The 12071-nt window shown below is 42.7% G+C and overlaps 1 protein-coding gene across 1 annotated transcript in view; it reads right to left on the reverse strand.

The window, feature by feature from the left end:
- Window positions 1-12071, reverse strand: part of NBAS (NBAS subunit of NRZ tethering complex) — a 358469-nt gene that overhangs the window by 277617 nt on the left and 68781 nt on the right. The window contains exons 11-12 of the mRNA XM_066386144.1: window positions 4329-4397; window positions 2925-3053 (exon numbers count right to left, since the gene is read on the reverse strand). Of these exons, the coding sequence (XP_066242241.1) occupies window positions 2925-3053; window positions 4329-4397 (198 nt within the window). The remainder of the gene's footprint in view (window positions 1-2924; window positions 3054-4328; window positions 4398-12071) is intronic.

Raw genomic sequence — 12071 nt, forward strand, 5'->3', positions numbered from 1 at the left:
GCTTTGAATATAGTAGCTACCTACTCTTTGCAGTGCTGTTATATACAAGCCTTTTAGCACTTACTCTGGCATGCTAGGTTTTAATGACTCACTTCATATATTAAAGCCCAAACGTAAAAAGCCCAAGCCAATGTGATTGATCCCCAGGACATAGGTGGAAGACTCAAGCAAAGTGTGGTTGTTCAAATTCCTTTTGCTGGACAAAGAGTTATCATCGCCATCTCACGTCCCACCACAGCAAATATTGCAGATATTTATTATAGAGTCAAGGGTCTAGCAAAAAGAGGCTACCTCAATTATTTATTCTAGAACCTGGGGCGCACTAACCAGGCCAAGAGTTCAACATATCTGAGAGGGTGAAGAAATCAGTACCACATTCAGTGGAAAAAAGGATTTGTCTCTGTTCACTGAAAGATTATCAAATAAATAAACTCTGATTAATAAGGGTGTTTTCCACTTTGTAAAATGTATTTGTTTTCCAACATGGTCACAGAAAGAGCGTGGACATCAGAGTTTGAGAGACACGGAATCAAATCTCAGCTCTACTGCATCCCTATTGAATAATGCTGGGACAGCACTCAGTAGGTAATAATCAGACTGCTCAGGGGTCACTGGGTCAGAGCCACCGGAGGTGAAATGCAACTGAGGTACAACAGAAAAATCAGGCCACAGCAAGTCCTGATGAGCTGCCCTTCCAAATTCCCAGGGTATTTCTGTTCAGAACACTCATGAGGACAACACTAGAGACAAACTTCTAGCCTGACTTCATGTCGTCCCACCATGCACCTGTTTGGCCACTTCCTTATTCTTTTCCTTGCCTGTCCCATCACTTTCCTGATGACCTAGTCCAATGACTGAGGCATTTATACTTATTCATGCTAGAGTTTCAGGATTTTTAAACAATTCATAAATTATTTTAATACAATCATTACAAAATTCCAATTAATAAATAACATTAATAAGTCCAAGTGTAATGGATAAAATGACATTGATTGGCAACAAGACAAAAAAAATGTCTAACCAGTTAAGAAATTGAGTGTACATCAATAATGACTATCACAGATGCAATTTATCTTTGTAGACAAAAAAAAAGAAAAGGCTCTCCATAATTTCAGTAAACACAAAAGAATGCTAATAGATTTTACTTGAATAGCCCTATGCTACATGTATGACATTCTAGAACAGCGGTTCTCAACCTGTGGGTCGCAACCCCGGTGGGGGTCGAACGACCAAAACACAGGTTGAGAACTGCTGTTCTAGGATATTCACAAGAAATATTAAGTGTGCTTTCTATTAGATGAATGAAAATAATTTAAGAAAACAGAAAGTCAGGGGAAGGGGGAAATACCTTTAATATTCAAAGTTTTCATCATTTAAGAAAAAAATGTGTCCAAATGTAAAATTTTCCACACACAATTGAACATCGGGATCTTCCCAAATGACAAAAGCTGAACATTTTATCATCCTAAAAATTCAGGTACCCTTTGGATGAGTTATCAGTTTTGAGAGTTGACTCTCTCCACTTCTAGAATGAAGATAAGAGTCATATTAGCTATAACTTCAGAGGAGAGAGACTGACCCTTGATTTAGCTACCGAGGTTGAAGACCAAGATGCACCTCGTCCACTTAGAGCTAATGTGGACCCAGTAAGTGAGGGAGACGGTAGAAATGGGGAGATCAGATTAAACTGAAAGTAGGAAAACAAGGGCAGGAAATAATCTCCCTAAGCTTGTGTTGAAAATACTCAAGAATGAAATAGTCAAAATGTATCAACAAGTCTAAGAAAAGAGTGAGAAAATGTAGATCCACTTTCTCTTTTCCTCTACTATTCTAAAACAAAAATATTGTTAGCTTATTAAGAATTCTTTTAAAAGTACAGCTTAATTGATGAAAAGAATCCTGAAAAAGGACATCAATCCATTCAGATCATTCAGGGAAAATGCTCCAATCTTAGAATTACAAAACTATACACTAAAGCTGGTGACCAGATATTTCTACAGGAAAATGGGAAATAGAGTGAAAAAAGGGAAAATAACTATTAAAGTGCTCAAATGCAAAGTGATCATTAGAAGAGTAAAAGATTTATAACATAAGCTATATGTAACTGAGATTCTTCTGTAACCTCAGCATTCTATGAGCTGACCTCACTAGCCCATCATGGTTTTAAATTATAGTAGATGTTGATTCTATCTGTTCTTAAATAATTAAATCATTTAATTCTTAAAACCTGTCATTGCAAGACATTAAAAAGTTAACAGTTCTAGGACCTGATCGGGTAGTTCAGTTGGTTCAAGTGTCTTTCCAGTACGCCACGGTTGCGGGTTTGATCCCTGATCCAGGCACATACAAGAAGCAACCAAAGAATACACAACTAAATGGAACAACATATTGATGCTTCTCTGTCCCTTTCCCTCTCTCTCTCCCTTCCAGTCCTCCCTCCTTTCTTCTCTCTCTTTAAAAATAAATAAATTAAAAAATTAAAAATCCTAACAGTTCTAGCTTTCTCTACATCTCCACTATCCACCTATTGAGTGAAAAGATAACTCCCTTCAAGCTTTAAGCCCAAATTTAGGAGGAATTGTAACACTTTTAGAACACTGACCTTCCAAAGCTAAAAATGCTAACATCTCTAATCTGTATTTCTAGAATGAAAAAAAGGGGAAATGGAAAATTCAAATGGACAAATTACTCCGTATACAGAGTATACTGCACCAGAAATTAAAATCAGTACACAGTGCTTGCTCTATTCTTAATCTGTCCTACAATGCTGATAATATTATACTATAATATTTAAATAAAGTTTGGAATGATGAGAATAAATTATGTCAGTGCACTACAGTAAAATATCAAGCAACTGAAATCAGCATTGTCAGCACTCCCCCTTAAATGACAATCAGCTAAGAACAACCAGAACCAAGACACACCTGCTCCCTTTGACTCCACGCCCCTTGCTGCTTCAGGGAGGGAACGGCCCAGAGGCTGAGTTTCCCTGAGAAGTGAATGGCGGCAAGGAGGGTCCCGTCCGGAGAGAGGCTCATCTTAAAGATCCCGTCCTACACAAAAATAACAGCACATTAATGGCAGAGCAAGGGCTTGTCGCTCAATACAAATAACTTCCAGAATTTAATAACACTTCTTAAAGGGTGCCATGTCATAAATGATCTCTCCTAATTAAGGATTCCAACAGCTCGTGACATTATAAATGTGCTCCGGCATAGAGAAACAAGAGACGCATACCCTTAAGGAGGATTTTTAAATCTATTTTATAGTGTTGTAATTTATCACCCAAAGCCCAAATATGAGGGCATTATAAAAATATTCCTTAATATCACACATCAATTACCATGAGTTCTCAGTAACTTTTATGGGTTGATGTTGAGTAGACTGTTAATTTCCTGAATTCTGGGTCCACATCTTTAAAAAATTCTGTATGGACACAACGTCTGGAATATTCCATACATCACAGACAGGCCAGAAAATAATGCTATGGAAGAGGAGAAAAGGGAAGGGAAGAAAGAGAGGGATGGAAAAAAGAGGACCCAAGGGTAATGGGAACTAAAGCGGCCAGGGGAGAAATTCGTTCCTTAATTTAGGGAACACTGTGAATGTTTTAAGACTTTCCAGAGTTGCTGGTAAACTATGCAATTTAAAAAATCTAATGGTTGCCACAGAGGGGAGAAACTTTGTATGCTCCGATTTTACTTGGCCAACCTCAAGGTACACAGAGAAAGAACTTGTCTTTCACGTCCTATGTACTCAAATAATCTCTCAGTTCTTTCTTACAAGATAACCAAGTTTGCCCAGTTACCACAAGAGAAGCCGTACAAGCAGACTCCATCTGCCTACCAGCTACAACAGGATCAGAAGGACCGAGCACATACTAACTGGACATCTGTTTCCCATTCAAGCATTTATGAAGGACAGGGTCTAAGGTAGTTTGCCCAGACAGAATAAAACAGAGACCTGAAAATGGCGGCCCAAACCTCATTTCTCTGGATCATTTAGAAAGTCTGGCAACACAGGGCCCAGCATTTCCAGATGGCACTTATCAGGCAGTACCCTTAGAAGAGTCATGCCCCCACCATTCTCCATGATGGCCCAAGATTAGTGCCAAATATCTGCTACAGAACTAAACTCTAAACGTGACTATAGTAAAACTCCAGAATTACACCTGACTCAACGCACCATATTATCCACATTAGCCATCAATGTACAATTAAGAGCATATACAGAGGAAGACACGTAACAGTCAAGAGTCTGTCAGCTTTGCTCTTAACGGTACACTGGTGGAAACATTTGAGAAGCACAAGGTGAAGCTTGTGAGTTACCTGCTCTTGTCCTGGGCGACTGTAAAACTTGGCACTTAACATCCTTAATAATCCCAGTGTCTTTGGTACCTACAAAATAAACACATATCATGCAAAAAAAGATTAATGTAATGTTTTCTCGTGGTATAAAGTCTTTTGATCATAAAGTAAAAACTACAGAAAATCTAGTATTTTTAAAAATGGTTAAGAAAATCATCAATAGGTGTCAGAGATATTAGTGAGACTGTCTTTACCTAAAAAAAAAAAAAAGATCCGGCCCTGGCCGGTTGGCTCAGCGGTAGAGCGTCGGCCTGGCGTGCAGAAGTCCCGGGTTCGATTCCCGGCCAGGGCACACAGGAGAAGCGCCCATCTGCTTCTCCACCCCTCCCCCTCTCCTTCCTCTCTGTCTCTCTCTTCCCCTCCCGCAGCGAGGCTCCATTAGAGCAAGGATGGCCCGGGCGCTGGGGATGGCTCCTTGGCCTCTGCCCCAGGCACTAGAGTGGCTCTGGTCACGACAGAGCGACCCCCCGGAGGGGCAGAGCATAGCCCCCTGGTGGGCAGAGCGTCGCCCCCTGGTGGGCGTGCCGGGTGGATTCCGGTCGGGCGCATGCGGGAGTCTGTCTGTCTCTCCCCGTTTCCAGCTTCAGAAAAATACAAAAAAAAAAAAAAATCCATCAAACAGTACACCTTACAAATATACCCATAACCATTATTATGCTAAGTGAAATAAGCCAGGCAGAGAAAAACAAATATTATAGGATCTCACTTATATGAGGAATCTAATGAACAAAGTGAACTGAGGAACAGAATAGAGGCAGAGGCGGGGTCACGGGGAGCAGGACAGCTGTCAGGGAAGGGGGCTGAGGGAACGGGGTCAGAGGAGGTGAAGGGATTAGTGAAACTATACATACATACATAACACAGAGATACATCAGCACAGCAAAGCCCAGAGGGAAAGGGGGAGGGAACTGGGGGGGGCAAAGGGGGTGTAAAGAGGGACATGGGGGTGGGGGGTGAGGGTGTTATATTCAGTGGGACACTTGAATTTATGTAAACAAAATAAATTAAAACTAATAAAAATTAAAAAATATATATACCCATAAGCAAATGCTTTTTAAATACATACATAACAAGTCTAGTACACAGTATAGTCTATGCAAATTAGAATCAAGTCCAAGTTCTTCTCAAATGAGGCTGCCCAGGTCATCCTTCTATCCCAGTGGTCAGCAAACTCATTAGTCAGCAGAGCCAAATATCAACAGTACAACGATTGAAATTTCTTTTGAGAGCCAAATTTTTTAAACTTAAACTATATAGGTAGATACATTCCTTATCGAGGTAGCGCCTGCACGTGGTGTTTTGTGGAAGAGCCACACTCAAGGGGCCAAAGAGCCGCATGTGGCTTGCGAACCGCGGTTTGCCGACCACTGTTCTATTCTAACATTACAATACAAAAAAATCAAGGCCCTGGCCAGTTGGCTCAGTGGTAGAGCATCGGCCTGGCGTGCAGGAGTCCCGGGTTCGATTCCCAGCCAGGGCACATAGGAGAAACGCCCATCTGCTTCTCCACCCCTCCCTCTCTTCTTCCTCTCTGTCTCTCTCTTCCCCTCCTGCAGCCAAGGCTCCATTGGAGCAAAGATGGCCCGGGCGCTGAGGATGGCTCCATGGCCTCTGCCTCAGGCACTAGAATGGCTCTGGTTGCAACAGAGCAACCCCTCAGATGGGCAGAACATCGCCCCCTGGTGGGCATGCCGGGTGGATCCCGGTCGGGCGCATGCGGGAGTCTGTCTGACTGCCTCCCCATTTCCAACTTCCGAAAAATACAAAATAAATAAATAAATAAATAAATAAATAAAAGATTATCTAGGACTAAAAAAAAAAAGAGTATTTCCAACAGAAATTTCATCTATTAAGGAAGTAATTCTATACTTGAAATATATCAGAAAAATAATCATCATTTAGGAACCAGTATTTGAAATAACGTAAGATTATCTTTGTCTTTAGATTTAAGAAATAGACTTATAAAAGCAAGAGGAAGATAGGTATAATTTTTAAAATGGAAACAAACAAGCATTGCTGAAGACGCAGAGAACCTGGAACCCTAGCACATTGTTGGTGGGAATGTATACAGTACAGCCACTGTGGAAAAGTACAGCGGTCCCTCAAAAACTTAACTAATAATTACTGTGGGACTCAGCAACTCCATCTCAGTGCACACCCAAAATATTACACATTAAATATGTGTTCAAACAAATACTTGTACACAAATGTTCATAGCAATACTATTCACAACAGCTAAAAAGTGGGAACAACTCAAATATTCATTAACTAAAGAATAAACAAATATGGTACATCTATAGAGTGGAATATCATATTATTCAGCCCAAAAAATCTACAATTTGGATGAACCTCAAAATATGCTCAATGGAAGAAGCCAAAAACAAATGGCCACATTGCATAATTCCATTCATATGAAACATTCACAGTAGCCAAGTCCATAGAAACAGGAAGCAGAAGAGTGGTTGCCAAGCACTGGGGGGAGGGAGGAGGGGAGTGACAGCTAGATGGGAGTCAGGTTTCCTTTGGGGTAATGAGAGTGTCTTGAAACTAGATAGTGGACATTTGCACAAAATTGTGAATATACTAAATACCACTGAATTGAATACTTTAAAATAGTTAATGGCTAATATTATGATATACGAATTTTACTTAATTGAAAAGAAAAGGCAAGGGGTAGGTACTGTTTGTTAAACGTAAAATTTTTCCCACCAGAATTGAGTAGCTGAAGACATTAGTGATAGCCCAACTCCCAATATTTTCTCCAATTAAAAAGAAAAAAAAAGAAGGGGGAAATTATTCTACCTAAAAACCATGCCCACAGCTCAACTTAAAGATTGAGGACACCAAATCTTCAAGATAACTGCAAACAGAGAAAAATCACCAAACTCTAGGGCATCATCTCCACTTGCTCTTGCCATGTCCCACGACCCCTACCCAGGCCCACCTCAAGGCCTGGTGGTGGGCAGCAGACCGGAAACATACTGCAGAGCCAGGGTGGACAGGCAAGGGAAGGGGGTCTAAGACCTACCTAAAGTCACTTTCAAATTTATACTCCAAAATAAACTTTGCATAAACAGAAAAAGATCTGAATCTATTCATTGAAAGAGCCCAGGGATACCTGGGAAAATTAACCCAGAATAACCAAATCTAAGAATTATCCTAGGAAAGCTATTAGATTTCAAAAAAAAAAAAGAAAATCCTCAAGGCCTCCAAGCAAAATGGCTGAACAACATACATACAAAGGGGAACCATAACTTAACTGACATCAGATTTTCCAAATTCCACATACAACACAAAGCAACGCTAGACTAGTTTCTTTAAGTTCAGTTTAAAAAAAAAGTAACCCAAGGATTTCATATCCAAACATGTTTTCCTTCAGAACCAGGCTATAGAAAAACAAACTTGAACATACATAACTTAAAAACTCTTCACTTATGAGCCTTTCTCAAAACATCTACTAGAGTTGAGGTGCCTGACTGGTGGTGGTGCAGTGGATAGAGCGTTCACCTGTACGCTGAGGTCCCAAGTTCAAAACCCTGAGGTTGCTGGCTTGAGTACAGGCTCATCCAGCTTGAGTGTGAAATCATTGGCTTGAGCATGGGATCATAAACATGATCCCATAGTTGCTGGCTTGAAGCTCAAGGTTGCTGGCTTAAGCAAGGGATCACTAGCTCAGCTGGAGTCCCCTGGTCAAGGCACATATGAGAAAGCAATCAATGAACAACCAAAGTACTGAAATGCTGTAACTACAAGTTGATCTTGCTTCTCATCTCTCTCCCTTCCCGTCTGAAAAAAATCTACAAGAGGATAATTTTATCTCACCAATGACTGAGGAAAGTTCAGGAAAAGAAGTGACAATAAGCATTTTGGAATTATAAATGGACATCTAAGAATGGTGAGAATAAAGGTAGAAGCTAATGCATAAACAGTACATGTTTTGACAAAGTAGAAATAACACAACTCAAAAGGAAAGAGGAAAGGAAAAAAGGAAGAGGAAAATAAACTAATTTTTGTATAAGCAACTGGTAGGAATTAAAGCATATCAGTGAACCTGATAAACTGGTACCACACTAGAGGACACAGAGAGCATCGCAGGATAGCCTCAGGGGGATGTGAAAGGCAAACCCCTGTTCCAGTGAGCTCAGGGGCGCCTTGAAAGAGAGGAAGGGAAACAAGTACAGACAACCCTGAACATGTTGCAGAAAGGAAAACGGGTGGTAGCAGGACTTAGTGGGGTTTAAACCCCCCGACAGCTAAACTGGAGAATTTCCACAATGAGAAAAATAAAAGCATGTCATATGCTGATAACCCTCACGGACAGCAACACTGACGATGTGGGGAAAACACCCCTTGATGAGCAGGCGTGAGAGCTAGCGGGCCAACAGAAGAGGTGGCCCTCGCGGTGCGAGGACAGCGCGTCTGTGCCATCACGAGCACAAAGCACCAGCACAGATGCAGGCAGGGGCGGGCAGGGACAGGCAAGGGGCGGCAGGAGACAGGCAGGGGGCGCACAGAGGGAGGCAGGGGCAGGCAGGCAGGGGCAGGGGGAGGCAGGGCGGGCAGGAGGAGGGAGGCAGGGGCGAGACCTGGGGAAGGACCATCACGAGCACAGACAAGGCACCAGCAAGGTGCCACCCCTTCTGTTGGCCCGTTTATCACTCCCCCTCGCTCGGGGCTATAGTGATTCTCAGGGAAACAGCATTCCGAAGAGCTGTGTTCCTTCCACCACATTCTATACCCAAAAACGCAGCATCAACAAGGACAGCCAGTTTTGTTCACTTTACACTTTTTTCTAAAATTTTGATCTTAAAAATAGCAGAAGATGATAACACCATAGATCATTTTCTAATTTATCAAGTACATTCATATATCTTACCTCCTTTGATGCCCACGATAGCCTTAACACACGATGGTAAAGTGACGAGCTAGAATTCCAAGCCCGGCCTCCGCCCCTGAGCCTGGGTTCTTTCCTCCCTCCTGGTGACCACACTCTAGCCTGGTACTTGTTCCAGCTCATTGACCTTAGCTGTGGACACAGCTTACCCACCAATATGGTAAAGCCCTTGAGGGCTGCTACCTTTATATTCATTCTATCGTCTGGAGCAGTGTTTCAATGTTGAACAAAGGGATAAATAAAAGTATCTCGCAGAGATGACAGTAACATTAATTTGGAAATTCTGGTCGGTGCATATATTGAATTCTGCACAGTCTCTTTTACAACCTGGCAGCTTTGCAAGAGACTAGAAAATACGTCAGCAGCACTTTTCCAGTCAAAAGCCGCCCACCCCAACACAGCAGCAACCTTAAACAAGCAGTAAGAGAAGGTTCCATGAGGACAATGTCTGCCACCTGACAAAGAGAACTAATCCTATAATTCAAATGACTTCGAGGCTCGGGAAGGCTATGGAGAATGATTGTAATTTAGCTGCCAGACACATTTAAAAGCCACTAATGTAATTAAAATACATTTGCAGCATTTCAAGAAGTTAATCATACGGCAGAGCATTCAACTGGCAATTCAATATTTTCCCCCACTTATTCCGTCACTGCACAAGCAATTTTCTTTCAAAAGACTCCAGCACCAAAGCTTCAGGGCAGGGAGGGAGGAGCCACATGTTAGCAGAGTGAGCCCAACTCTTCAGGAGAAAGCCAGGTGGAAGAACAGCGAGCTCAGAGACGCCCAGATGAACACGAGTGTCCCAGTACGCGACAGTACTCCACGGCACTCCCTGTCCCAGACCACCTTGTTACAGCCACCCGACCACACTGTCCTGAGGCAGACTCTCGCAGTCCGCCGACTCCATCTCTCCTGGCATGCTCCCGCCTCCCTGTCTCCTTTCTCCCTAGCCTATAATTCTGACAACTTTCATGGCAACTGAAAAGTGGAACTGATTACACAACAAAATCCCAGTACTCTGTTCACCTGAGTTCATCGATTACTGAGCTTTTACCCCATTTGCCTTATCTGCGTGTATTATTACGTTTTAAAATTATTTTTTGACTGAAACATTTAAAAATAAACGGCAGACGACACTTAGATTCAAAGATGAAGTCGTTCAAAGTTGTTCTGAGATCAGCCCTGATGCATTTCACAGTTCAAACCTGCAAGCTGGGTATGAATTTAATCAGAGAGAGAAACATGACTGAACTCCTGCAAATAGAAATAATATGTCCAATACTTACAAGCAACTCCAACCTCATTCTTTTCTTAATAAACTGTGGGACAGTCATCATAGCGCAGATCAAACAATGCCGCTGATATGGACACAATCTCCTGTGCGGAGTCAGGGAAGGTGCCACACAGGAACTAGAGGACCTGCTTCCACCCGCCCCCTAGTCTTAGTTCTTGAGATGCCATGGGGCCTGAGGCTCGATCTCTGTGAAATGGAGCCAATAATACTGCAGCTGCCCCTCTCTGAATCCTCCAGAGGGTAAACGGGTGTTCGAATGAGCGGACGGAGGGCGAGCAGAGGGGAAAGCCAGAGCCCGGCACTGCACAGAAGCTGGTCTACAAGTGTGAACTGTTCGAAGGCCTCGTGCCAGATAAACCAGCAAGAAGACCCAATTAATTTTTAAAAAACCACTTTGTTGGGTTAAACTTATAATCGCATATTTTGGTACAATGCTAAAAGCTAAAAGAAAAAATGAACGAGAGCTTAATATAATTGCTAAAGATTTCTTTTCCAGAGTACTTCTCTGTTAGTTCCTTTTCAACACCAATTTCTTTAACCATTTGTGGTTTTAGAGAGTTATTCTGAAGTCAATATATGTTTAATTTTTTTTTTTTTTTGTATTTTTCTGAACCTGGAAATGGGGAGAGACAGTCAGACAGACTCCCGCATGCGCCCGACCGGGATCCACCCGGCAGGCCCACCAGGGGGCGATGCTCTGCCCACCAGGGGGCGATGCTCTGCCCCTCCGGGGCATTGCTCTGTTGCGACCAGAGCCACTCTAGCGCCTGGGGCAGAGGCCAAGGAGCCATCCCCAGCGCCCGGGCCATCTTTGCTCCAATGGAGCTTCGCTGCGGGAGGGGAAGAGAGAGACAGAGAGGAAGGAGAGGGGGAGGGGTGGAGAAGCAGATGGGCGCTTCTCCTGTGTGCCCTGGCCGGGAATCGAACCCGGAACTTCTGCACGCCAAGACAGTCACGGCACCAACGGCAGGCTCTGCCTCAGGTAAGGAACACATCTTAGGTCAAAACCCACAGAAATGTTGGATTTGCGTCCATTTGTTTACGTGACTGTTTGTATCATATCCGAGAGTAGCCTAGACTGACTTCATCAGGGGGTGAATGAATGAATGGTGGGGAGAAGTCCATGGAAATACGGAATGTCGGAGTGGTGCATTTCAGCAGTTCCGAATTCGGACAGGGGAACTTCTGCGGGTTTGTACTCTAATTCCACCACTTGCTAGTGGGGTGACACAGGCGGTTACTCAGTGAACTAAGTGTCACTTTCCTCATCAACAGGTTTGGGCTACAATACCTGTGCAAGAGGGTCATGAATAAGTAAATGACCTAATACACAGAACAGCACTCAGAACAGTTGCCAGCACACAAAAGGTGCTTAGAAATGATAATGTCTCAATAAGCAACTGCAAGGGACAGAACCACTGTCAGGTTCTTGGTCTTCCTAACAATGAGGCCAGCTGAGTCACATATAATATACTTTAGATAAACTTGATATTTGAAAGAAGCACTGAAATCT

This window comes from Saccopteryx leptura, chromosome 5, assembly GCF_036850995.1.
Source record: "Saccopteryx leptura isolate mSacLep1 chromosome 5, mSacLep1_pri_phased_curated, whole genome shotgun sequence".
Taxonomy (NCBI): Eukaryota; Metazoa; Chordata; class Mammalia; order Chiroptera; family Emballonuridae; genus Saccopteryx; species Saccopteryx leptura.